This window comes from Rissa tridactyla, chromosome Z (assembly GCF_028500815.1).
Source record: "Rissa tridactyla isolate bRisTri1 chromosome Z, bRisTri1.patW.cur.20221130, whole genome shotgun sequence".
Taxonomy (NCBI): domain Eukaryota; kingdom Metazoa; phylum Chordata; class Aves; order Charadriiformes; family Laridae; genus Rissa; species Rissa tridactyla.
The window spans coordinates 1,397,626-1,410,437 of NC_071497.1; the positions used below are offsets into that span (position 1 = coordinate 1,397,626).

General features: G+C 43.3%; 1 protein-coding gene across 1 annotated transcript in view; it reads right to left on the reverse strand.

The window, feature by feature from the left end:
- Positions 1 to 427: 427 nt before the first annotated feature.
- Positions 428 to 12,812, reverse strand: part of RHOBTB3 (Rho related BTB domain containing 3) — a 33,055-nt gene continuing 20,670 nt past the window's right edge. Inside the window, exons 9-12 of the mRNA XM_054185479.1 lie at positions 9,186 to 9,359; positions 7,811 to 7,977; positions 6,716 to 6,812; positions 428 to 4,269 (exon numbers count right to left, since the gene is read on the reverse strand). Of these exons, the coding sequence (XP_054041454.1) occupies positions 4,154 to 4,269; positions 6,716 to 6,812; positions 7,811 to 7,977; positions 9,186 to 9,359 (554 nt within the window). The 3' untranslated portion in view covers positions 428 to 4,153. The remainder of the gene's footprint in view (positions 4,270 to 6,715; positions 6,813 to 7,810; positions 7,978 to 9,185; positions 9,360 to 12,812) is intronic.

Here is a 12,812-nt window from a genome sequence, read left to right on the forward strand (position 1 = left end):
TGGTGTGAGGGTGGTGAGCTCCTGGCCCAGGTTGCCCAGAGCAGCTGTGGCTGCCCCATCCCTGGAGGGGTTCAAGGCCAGGTTGGCCGGGGCTTGGAGCAACCTGGGCTGGTGGGAGGTGTCCCTGCCCAGGGCAGGGGGGTTTGAATAGATGGCCTTTAAAGGTCCCTTCCAACCCAAACTACTGTATGAATCTATTAGTCTATGATTCTTATAAGCTACAAAAAATATTTCCAGCCTAACTCTCAAATCTTCTAATGCACATGGGTAAATAATCACATGAGACTGACTAGAGAAAATTTTTTTACTTTTGTAACAAAATTTTACATATTATCTGAAACCTTGTACATTTAGTCACATTTAGTCAGGGTGTATTAAAAGAAAAACATACAGGAGTTTCAGCACACACCTAATAAAATAGCTTTTCTTCCTTCTAATGTTTTTTTTTCAAAAACAGTACACCAAGACCTAAAGGACGATAGCAGAGGTTTTTTAACTATCATGTGGAAAAGATTATTAGTGCAGAAAGCTTTCTTTGTTAGTGTCTATAAAGCTTAGTGCTAGATTGGGACAAGCATACACATGTACCAGTACAGCAAGAATTACACGGTGCGATCTACTGTTCAAAAATTTGTCTCCTAGGAGTGGACTTTGAGAGTTTGCTCTAATGACGGACTCGGGAGTTGAAATTCCACTCAAACCTGACTCTGAAACTGTAATCTCAAGCCCTCTAAGACCTGCTGAAGGGCACCCAAATTCCCCACCGACCTCCTTCTTTGACCCCGATGCTGCTGATGCCTGGGATGGGTTGGGAGATGCTGGGACCAGGGGAAGTCCCATGGCACCAAAGGAGGTGGGGTCCCTCCGCCTGCCCCCTAGGCTCCCCCCGGTGCCGGGGCGGTCGCTGGCTCTGGATGCCCTTCTGGCACAGCCTACCTCCTGCAGGACAAGACTGCTCTCGTGGTGGCCACCAAAGCAGAGGACTAGAATGCGGTAAACTGCTTATCAAAGCACAAGAAGTCCATTTCCAAGAGCCCTGGGTGTTACTAACAGGATAACCCTCTGCACTGCCTGGGAAACATCTCAAACAGCAGGTTTCCCACACCAACACGGAAGTTTTTCCTCCTCAAACATTTTACTTTTTTTCAAAACTACTTGCTTGAATAACCTTTCTTCAGCTGGTTCCTGATTTTTACTTTATACTATGGTATAAAGGTGGGTTATTTTATACCGTAGCAATTTTTACTTTGTACCATACAAAGTTATTCATAAATACCGAACTCGGTAGCGCCCTAATTCCTGTCTCTCTGTGATGGGTGTCATCCACTAAAGCCTCCACTAAAAAGAAATCACCGACAGCAACTCACCAAGCATCAAGATCTACTTTCAGTCACGCTTCTGAACGATAAAGTAGCAGTTTTAAAAATAGCTTTAAGATAAATACATTTCTACAGAAAATCCTCATACAGAATAAAAATAAGAATTTATAATAAGAATTATTCTAAGAATTTAAATTTATCAGATGGCCTATATCTGCCAGGACAGCACTTTTGCACCTGACACAGGCGGCCTTATGGGAATACTGAGTTAAATGGAAAGCTGGTTTATGTCTGAATAGTAGTGTGCATTGGTTTGTGAATAAATAATGAATGTTTTTACACTGCCTGGCTTCTCTGTATAAAACCTGTAGTTACCACTGACTAAAATATATAATAGCAAAATATTTCTCTTGGTTGGACATAAAGAGTTTGCATTTCTGTTAAGCCAATATCTAAATGCCTATAAAACACCTACAGAAAGTTAAAAATAGTATTTTGTTATTTGTTATCTATACTTAAAATTAGTGGCAACGGACGAACTTCTACCAAAAACCTGGGAAAGCTTTCAAAATATTAAAAATTTTGGACTACATGCAACGCAGATGAACATTCACACATCTTTTATATCAGTTTTGTACAAGAAGTCAGTATGAGGCGTATAATCCATACTTTGGGTAACTGAGCGGCTGCCGGCAGAAGCACGTGCTGTGACTGTCAGGCGTCCAGGCAGCTGCACGCTCACTTTTGTTCACGACTTCATGCTTCAAAAACCACTAAGTTCTATCCATATCTATCCACTTAGGCTTAATTTTTAAAATTTCTACTATAGTGATAGGAAATAACCTTTTTTTCACATTTAATTTCAATACATATTACTTTCCTAGTCATTTTTTGCTTTAACATTTTCAGTTTTCATTAGTGGTCTTGGGAAAGCAACGTAATGCTCTATATTTTAGACTCCTTATATGGAAGATGTCGATAAGTACATCTCATCTTTTAAAGAACTTTAGGATCTCCAGATGAGAAATTAAAAATAAAAATGAATTCTCACTCTTACATAAAACTAACCTCAGAATTCTGAGCCTGCAGCAGCCAGCTGAGTCACAAGCTCTTTTTTTTTTTTTTTGTGTCCAAAAATAAGAAATACCCTCTCAACCTCTGCAAAATGTCACCAGAAAACCAAGCAAAAAAAAAGCCTATGACTCTAGGATGGAATTTGAAAAGAACAACTCACCTATAAAACTGGTTTGAAATACAAAAACAGTTCTTACTGAAAAAAAAAGATTCAGCTGCAGCAATTTGCTGTTCCATCTTCGTCTCACAGCTGCGGTTTCCAGGTACGTTTGAGCTGGCCTACTGTGGACGTTGGGGAAACGATGAATGATACGTTCAGTGTACTTTCGTTGTTTTTCTAGGCTCAGATTACATACCAAAATTAAAGGCAGCTGCCAAAGCACAATTTAAAGTACAACAAAACTGATAATGAAGGGTTTACTTCCTCAATAAGATTTCACGTCCAGAAAAGTACCCGTGCTCGGTAGACACCCTTATGTAAAGGTTGGGTTCATTCTGTCATTAACGTTACAACATACGTATAAGTTAGTGGCACAACAAACCAAGGATTTAGGTCAAGAAAACTCTCAATAGCGTCTGCAAGGGTCATCCTAGTCATAACACTCAGGATTTCTCTGTTACCCCTGCGCAAGACCCCAGGCAGCCAGAAAACACAATCGGGTTTGTCTCGCCCGGTGTAGTTTATGAGCCCGTGATATAATTAAATTTAAACTGCATCTCCGCTGGGGAGGGTCAAGCTCAAGGTCCCGTCACAAAAGCCGATGTTCCCCATAGGGCTGGTCATGAGGGTCCTCTCCCTCCACGACCAGCACATGGGGCATTTACGCTGTCAGTGACCAGGGGGATGCCTTGGATTACGAGACCCATTTTTCCCAAAAAAGTCACGAGTGCCACTGAGTCTTCTCCCACAAAACCTATGAAAGGCTGCTGACCCCCCTCCCATTCCTCCCAGTCCCTAGCAGCACCGTATGGGTACGCTCTGAGCTCTTCCTGACTTTTTTTCTCAGGAGGAAAAATATAATATGACCACACTACCAAAGGTGTTCTACAGATTATTAAAGCAGACTTTCTTCTGCTATTTACTGGGAGGAGAAATTATTTCAATTTTTAGATATTTGAGAGGCACTACAGAATGTAGTGATGCATAGGTATTCCTCTGGAATAAGTCATATGACTGTAAGAGTCTCAGTAAAAGGAACTACAGACAACTTGAAGTACAAAATGAATAGTAACTAAAATGGTCATTAAGCCTACCCTTTATTTCGCAAACCAGCAGATGCTGCAGTAAATTTTTGCATTCTGAAATACTTACAGAACTTACGAGTTGGCTTCTCAGCTTCCCTGCACTACTACTGCGCTACTCTTGCACACAGATTTACAAAAAAAATCTGCTTTCAACAGCTGCTGTCTCAGCAGTCAAAAATAACCAAGAAAACCAATAAAATAACCAACAAAGAAAATAGAAGCGGGAACAGATGACAGTCATGACACTGTCCCACACTGTGTTTAATCCCCATAGGTGTGAAATCCTTGTGCTTGAAATAAATCTTCATGACACATTCCTCAGTGCTTTAAGCAGAGAAGTCGAGCCGTTCATTATCAAAGCAAAGGAGGTCAGTATGCGCGCTGCAGCGCTACGGCGCACAGCATGCCAGGGCACACCAGTATCTGGGTTTGCTCCCGGCGTGATTTTTATCCTGTGCGTAATTCCCAGTCTGAAATTTCCCGGTGGAGGCGCACTTGGGGCCCGCTCAGCCTCCTCACATCACCGCGCAGTGGCATTTCTGGGAGTGGACGTAGTTCCTGTAGTCAGCAAGCTGCTTCAGGTACAAGTGGGAAGGCCACCTGTGCATCTCTACAAAATTGCGCTCCTCCGCTAGAGAAAGGAATTAAATGTAATATTCAAACATACGGCAGAAGTACACAGGCTGCAAAAAGTCTTTTAAAACAGGTTAAAAAAATTTAAGGACGTAAACAATTAGAAAAGCAAGGATGAGTGCTATCCGTTTTGCCTAGATCTTACTGTAGTGCGGACGTAAAAGTTACCACACGATGTTCCCTTGCTATTAAGTCAGCAATAAATAAGTTACTTAATAAAATAAATACAATACTCATTGAAGAGAGCAGAGAGATGATTCTAAAGATGAATATTCTTTATCTTTAGAAGATAACCAGGTGTGGTCATCAGCTGTGAGGGTTTTTCTCTGCTGCAGCACTATAGAGGAGGGTATTTCAATCCCTATGCCAATAGCCTGTCTCAAGATCATTAGGAAGAGCAAGGTAAAGAGAGCAATTAAGAATTCAGCAAGATTTTTATCGTTCACTGCACGTGCTTTTTGTCACTGGTGGAAGCATGTAAGAAAGGCCAACTGCTGCTGCTGGGGGAGCATGCTCCCAGCTGACCGTGCTGGAGCGTGTGTGTGCCCTGGCAAGCCAGATCACAACGTTTCCACCCCGTCGACCCCTATTTACTTATTCTCTCCTGTTTCTTTCCTCCAGGCACCTCGGTGCAAGTGGGATGCAGCAGAGCGTGTCACCCTCTCTGTGAATCATGTGGAAGGGACTGAGAGGAAAGAGAAAAGCAAAGGGCAGGCTGCCGGGCATGTGGACACCAAATCTCAATGGAATCAGTCCACTGGCGTGCTGCCCTTTTCCTCCCACCCCGTCAGCCCGCAGGTGCTTTCCAAAGCAGCCAGCCTGGTACCAGCCACCCGCCAGAGCCTTCACAAATCTCATCTAGCCGCCAACAGCCTTAGTAGTGCCCTGCATCAGCCCTGGATGCTCCACCAGTGTCGGAATCATGGAGGAAGCTCCAGGAGGTGGCACAGCAGACATGAGCCACGGCAACACTGTACAGCCCATCCCCGAGTTATACTGGAGCTGTTGGAGCACGTGCTGACGAGGGCCGGTGAGTGATGCTTATCAGAGGCATCACCGCATAAGTTTCACAACAGGCTCACACAGAGCCTGATCTCCATCAGGACAACTACAACATGGAGACAGAAGCGCTATTACTATTACTTTCCCCAGCAGAAAAAAAAAAAAAAAATAAATGATACTGATAAATTGATAACCCACTGGAGAACTGCGAAATGACCAAGCAGATGGGCCTAGATCGAGCCCTGTGGTGACCCCAAGCCACCATGTGTCTGTGCTCTCCTGCCTCACCAAGGGGAAGCCAGAGGCAGTTCCCACCTTCGCTAAACGGGGAGGACAACCTGATTCCTGCAGCTTCAGGAGAACCTCCGTGTGGTTGAGACCAAAGCCCTGTAGTGAGGAAGACATCACAAAGTGCTTTCAAACACACCCTGTCACCTGAAGCAGAAGGAAGAAAGCAAAGCAGGTCTACTGTGGACTGAACCCACTGGTGGGTGACACCCGCCAGCACAGGTGCCCTGCACTCTCATGTTTAATCCAGACCTGGCTACACAAAATGGACACTTCAGAGGGTGCGCAGATGGGCCGCTGAAAGACAAACTCCAGGTCCAAACAAAGCAGGGAGGACCTAGCTCTCCCTTCTTTGCTCATAACGATTGCAAAGTTGTCCATCATCACATATACGTATATGAGCCTTGCAAATGAGGAAAGAGGACCTTCAATGCACTTTGGACCAAGCGATCGTCTCACTGAGAAGAAAAATTGCCTTCTGGAATACTCTGTCTCTGTACCAACGGTTTGAATAAGAACCACGGGTCAAAGAGATACACCCGTCAAGATCACCTTCATCAGGGTGATGAAAAATCCCATAGGCAAGGAGCAAAACTGCCCAGAGTTACATATCAGGAAACAAATATACCGATTAGGAAAATAAATATCAGTTCCCTGGAAGAACCTGGGTTATTTACTTGAGTGGACATTAGTTATTTGATTTTTGTGAGATCTGCTGGAGAATACTATAAAAATCCTACTTTCTTCAAAGAAAACTCTGACCCTTAAAAAGCAAGTATTGGAGGTGACTCATTACCTTGATTCAAATGTACAAACTACACAAACTTATACACATAAGGGCATGGAGGGGTCGACATACGATGACCAAATTGCCGCAGTCAACGCAGTAATAGGTAGGAACCTGGCCCTCAGCACAGTAACCAACAGACGAGGGGATGCGGTTTCTGGCTGTGCTGCTCTTCATGCGTCACATGCTGGTCCCACAGTTAGGTGGTGAACCATCCAGCTCAGACAGACTCTGGACTGGGCTAGACAGTGTAGTCTAGAGGATCCCTAATCATCTTCTCATGCAGGAGTAGTACTGTCTAGTACCTCACTTCTGATTTAAGCAGAACTGGAAACATTTCTTGTTTTAAAAGTAATTGATAAATTACCTGAAAGATCTTGAAATTCAGGCTTTTGACTGAAGATGAGGTAGTTAGTGGCAATAAAATGAAGAAGCCAAGTTGAAAGGCAATCAGAATTGTGAAACTGTGAGAAGAAAGGAAACACAAACAACAATTAACGCTACCATGTCTAAAACACAACCACGCCTCGCATGTCAAAATATTTCTGATTTCCACTGTCAACATAGCAGTTTACTAAATAAAGTTTTGATGTGGTGCTGAGGGACATGGTTTGGTGGTGGTTTTGGCAGTGGTAGGTCAATGGTGGTACTCGATGATCTTAAAGGTCCCTTCCAATCTAGACAATTCTATGATTCTATGACTGGAGGAGATAACGAAGGAAAAGTCATTGACAGAAATATGTAACCAGATGGAAACCCAAAAAGTAACAATAAAACTTCCTCCCCCAGACGCGCGACCTAACCCCTCAGGGTCCTTTGGTCATGAACCTTGAAAACTTCTGTCTTCTGCACAGGAGCAGAGCTTGAGAAAGAGGAAGGTAAGGAGCGTGGCATGTTGGTTTTGTTGTCTCCTCTTTCTCCACAAAATCCTGTTCATTTAAGACAATATCCTGCTTCAGCCTTGTAAACAATTCAGGTTTTATTTTCCTCTTCTGTTTTCCAAATCCATCTTAGTGTCTCCCTTTCTCTCTTTTTTCAGCCTCTAATATTTTCTTTTCATGCTTCTTATGTATTTCACTCAATATTCTACCAGGTTAGATCTCCTTTACCACTTGCATATCACACGATTTTCTTTTTGATTAGAAGAGGAAGTAGTGCATTTTCACTTGCCTAAAACCCATATTTTCTGGCAGAAGCTGCAATTAGGCTGAATTAACGCAATGTGTCCTTGATGAAGGAAGCACACGCATTATGGTATGACTGCACATTCTGCTATGAAAGGCTGAAGAAGGCTGTATTTTAGCCAGCCTTGTGCCACCAGATGTCCCCAATCAATGGATTGTATATCAGTGTTTGTCCTTGGGAATGGAAATTATTAAGATCTTAAAAATCTTAGCAATTAAACTACCCTCACTAATTAGAGTCAACACACATATTTTTACTTGATACGTGCGACACGTACCTTAGCTTTTTTGAGCAAACTGACAATGCTGAGACTTGTGGATGCCAGTTCCCTGCTAGGCATGCTCTGAAGCTGCGTGATAATGTAAAGCTCACAAATATGTTGGAGTCTCATTACTTGGTACATCTCTGCGCAGATCAAGAGAGACATGGCTTGGAGAATACTGGCTGAAAAACAAGAAAACAGAAGTTACATGTATTTTACCTTTTTGACAAGACGATCAAAGCCAATTTTCACCGAGTTATCTTTTAAACTCCTAACAGTGAATAGAAAATCAAGCGGCTGTTGATCACCTTCTTCTATTTTTCACTATTATCATTGTAAGTTTGCCACGTCACTCCCTTTTCCCAGATAAACTATCTAATTAACAGGAAAAGAGTAATTAGCACTTTTTACAAGGTATGTGTAATAAATTGTTATCAATATCCTTTATCTTGAAGAGACTGAGTCAAGTGCTGTTGGTCTATTTAAAGTAAGTGATGATTAGTGAGAGGGATTTAGCTTTCTAACTTGTCTTTCAAAAAAGAACCTCTATGATACATGTACAAGAAAATATATTATAAAGGCCAAAAAGAAAATGGAGCAATCGTATTTTAAAAAATATATGGTACACTGGTTGCATATTTAAACTGATGGACAAGGAAATGTTAGATGCACTATAAGGAGAAACATATGGAAAATCTAAGAATAAGGTAGAATTATTTGAAAAGAAAACAAAAGCAAAACCACATATCACAACATCATTAATTCGTTCATTACATCAAAGCAAAATTATCTGTATTTAAATTATATTTCATATTTAGTATGTATTTTTTCTTCTCATTAAAAAAGAGAAAGGTTAAGACACAAAGAATACTTTAGCTCAATTTTTCTTGCTAAATACTCCAGTTGACGTATTTTTTTCCCTGGTTTCACATATAAATAAGATATCCATGTGTTTAAATAAGGTACAATTTAACCTTGTTTATATTAAACACAATAAAATATATGCTAAAAAACATGACAGTTTTGAAATTAGAAGCAGAAATAAGATTAGAAAGCATTATTATTGTGATGTAGAAAGAACTGTAATTCTTAACGGTGATTGTAATGGACTAGAAATGAAATTTCATGATTTTTTGAGTCTTGCGATGTAAGCACAGAAAACATACAGCATTTTACTTGTGACACTTGTTCTGCCTGCAGTTGATTTTTACTTGAATGAGACTGATTTCTCTTTTTATTGCCCAGTATGGACAATTTCTCTTTCTTGGGACATTATATATTAAAATATTGGCATTTTTCAATGAAATAAATGCTGCTACATTACTCTCTATCAATGCCCCGCTACGGAAAAATAAGTAACAGATATATGTGTATTTTTAAATTTTCTTACCTGGGCAGCAGGAGTCGGTATAAAGATACTCTAGAAAGGAGAGGAAAGTGTCTTTGGAAACCCCATACACTGGAACGAGAACACTATTTGCTTCTAGATAATTACCATTAAACATAGCTGCCATTACCTCACAGCGAGCTACCAGAACTGCTCTGTGGGCTGGTACAGTTGCACCTGCCGGAAGCAAGATAAAAACCTGTGATGATTTTATTCACACAGAAAGACCTTGATTTTAAAGCTCATGTTCTCTTAGGAGGCCTTCAGTTCACTGAACATGATTAAGGTATTTAACAATATCCAATATAACTAATAACACCCTCACTTTATACCAGTCAAAGTGTCTACTTGGTAGCCTTGTAGCCACCAGTGAACAAAAATACCAAATTTATTACGATAACCCGCCCCCAACACAAGGTATTCCAAATGGGGAAAACTTTTGTAAGTCAGAAACAGGCTTTCAACTAGTATAAAATCTGACACCACTGGAGTCGCACCAGTTTACACTAACTGAGCCTCTGGCCCATTACACAAATATGCAGTGCTGTGAATTATTATGCAAATGAGTAATTTGTGTTCATCAGTAAACCCACTGGTAATGAATGTGTGTTCCAGAAGTCAAAATTCCACATAACCACACAAAGCAGAGAAAGCCAAATTATCCCAGATGAAATTCCATTAAATCCACTAAGTATGAATTTAACGAGATTAAGTATTTTGCCTAAGTGAATTTCATAGAATCACAGAATGGTTTGGGTTGGAGTGGACCTTAAAGGCAGTACCACCAGGGCAGGGCCACCCCCTGCCCCGGGCAGGGACACCTCCCACCAGCCCAGGTTGCTCCAAGCCCCGTCCAACCTGGCCTTGAACCCCTCCAGGGATGGGGCGGCCACAGCTTCTCTGGGCAACCTGGGCCAGGGGCTCACCACCTGTAAAACCTTACACAGAAGTTAGTGTCTTAATTTCCTTCTTAACCATAATGCTGCCGCCTACCTAATTCCTTGAAGACATCTGGCACTTTTTCATTTTTCTTCTATTTCTAATTCACCTGTGCTTCTACTTCCAAATTCTCTAAGCTGCATACAAAATGTCTCTATTTCTGGGTAGAGAGAACACGTCAGTGGTATTATATATTTATGCACGTAACGTGAGCAATACACAGATGTGATGTAAGATATGCGTGTAGTTTTGTATGTGCATGCAATTGGATATTTTCCTACTAATTAGGATGTTCAGTCACGTAACGGGTCTTTACACGGACATAACGTGCTCCTGTTTTCAATGGTTCCCAACTTCTTTTGTTAGCTAGAAAGCTCAAAGCAACTGTCAGGATTCAAAGAATTACTTGAAGACTTAAAAATGTATTTGCCTGATCAAGACTAAAGCCTTCAGTTTCTCTTAGTAATTATTTAATTTTAATAGAGTTGTTGTGGCTAATGAATTACGGGAAAAGGCTTGTATTAGGAAAAACAGTTCACATTTTGTTAGTGGATAAGCTCACTCTTTTAAAAATACATGTCAACCCATTCGACAGGAACTTTTTTTTTTTTTTTTGTGAAATATATAGTGGTGGTTTGGTTTCATCATCTTCCCACAAAGCCTTTCTCGGGAGTGGGACACTGAGAGGAATTGTTTGTGTCGTTACACTCAGCACCAGAGCTTTGTTCTCATTTTCAAAGATCTTTTTGTTTTTTTCTGCATATTGCACAGAACATCTAGAAAGAATCTGCCTGTCCTCATGTGCTTACTTTTGAGGGATTAATGCTTCACTTTTGGCTCTGAGATTTAAAACTGAAAATAATTAAACAATTGTGTAATCCTAAAAGACCATTTCTGCTTGGAGGGTGGGCGTGCACAAATCGGGAAAATCATTAGCATTTAAAAATTGTCTCATTCTTATTCTCACAAAAGCATGTGATGCTGTTTTCCCCCGTACTTTAATTTTTAATGGTGAACGCATTTAATTTAAAAAAAAAAAATCACCTGTGGCACTGCAGCATATTGGTGGACCCAAGCACGTTCTTTGCAGACAAAATGGGATCAGAAGGTGCTGCCACCAGTGCGGCTCCTGCCTGAGCCCTCGCCAAGGATCCCTGTGAGCAGACCTCACGTCACGCCACCAACAACCTCCGTAACTTCACGCTCTGTTACAGACAAGCCATCACGGAAAGCCAGCCTCTGGCCTCCCCCTTCTTTTTAATCCCGGCCACACAGTGGACTAGATAATTACCATCACCTCAACAGACTTGTATTTTTTTCTTTTTTTTTTAAAAACCACAATAATTCACATGTCCTTGAGTTGTGGCAGGTCTGAGCCCACGCCTGGCTCTGCTCGGGATGGGGCCGGGCTCTGGGCTCCGCCTGGCTGGGGCCGGGACACTGGGTGGGTTTTGTTACCTGCCTCTGGCCAGGCTGACCATGTCAGATGGCGGGATCATAGAATCTCCTCCACCCCCTGCCCTGGGCAGGGACACCTCCCACCAGCCCAGGTTGCTCCAAGCCCCATCCAACCTGGCCTTGAACCCCTCCAGGGATGGGACAGCCACAGCTGCTCTGTTCCAGTTGAGGTTCAACAAGGGCAAGGGGGGGGTCCTGCACCAAGGGAGGAATAACCCCCTCCACGGGTACAGGTCAGGGGTTGACCTGCTGGAAAGCAGCTCTGCAGAGACGGAGCCGGGAGTCCCGGTGGACAACAAGTTGCCCATGAGGCAGCCATGTGCCCTTGTGGCCAAGAAGGCCAATGGTCTCCTGGGGGGCACTGAAAGGAACATGGCCAGCAGGTGGAGGGAGCTCATGCTCCCCCTCTGCTCTGCCCTTGTGGGGCCACATCTGGAGAGCTGTGTCCAGTTCTGGGCTCCCCAGTTCAAGAGGGACGGGGAACTGCTGGAGAGGGTCCAGCGGAGGCTACGAGGATCGTCAGGGGACTGGAACACCTCTCTGATGAGGAAAGGCTGAGAGCCCTGGGGCTGTTTAGCCTGGAGCAGGCTGAGAGGGGGTCTCATCAATGCTCAGCAAGAGCTAAAGGGCGGGTGGCAAGAGGACGGGGCCAGGCTCTTCTCAGTGGTGCCTGGGGACAGGACAAGGGGCAACGGGCACAAACTGGAACACGGGAAATCCCATCTCGACGTGAGGGAAAACTCCTTTCCTGTGAGGGTGGCAGAGCCCTGGCACAGGCTGCCCAGAGAGGTGTGGAGTCTCTGCTCTGGAGATACTCCAGAGCTGCCTGGAGACGCCATCCTGTGCCACCTGCTGTGGGTGACCCTGCTCTGGCAGGGGTTGGACTGGGTGATCTCCAGAGGCCCCTGCCAGCCCCGGCCAGTCTGGGATGCTGCGACAGAAGTCCTTGTCAGCTTCTGGAGGGCAGAAAAAGGCACATCCACAGCCAGCACCAGCCTGAGACAGGCAGAGTGAAGGTGGTAAGGAGTCAATAACCAGTACCTCTGGTCTTTTCACTCAGAGCGAGTGTAGATGTGTCCATCAGAGTCCATGCCTCTCTGAGGTCTGATGCTGGGCAGAGCCCGCCGACATGTCCCGGTGCTTGCACAGGTGGGAACGCAAGCAAGATAAATACATTTAAAAAAAAACCCACCGTCCCCTGTGATGCAGTCTCTGGTTTAGCCTTGGTGCTGT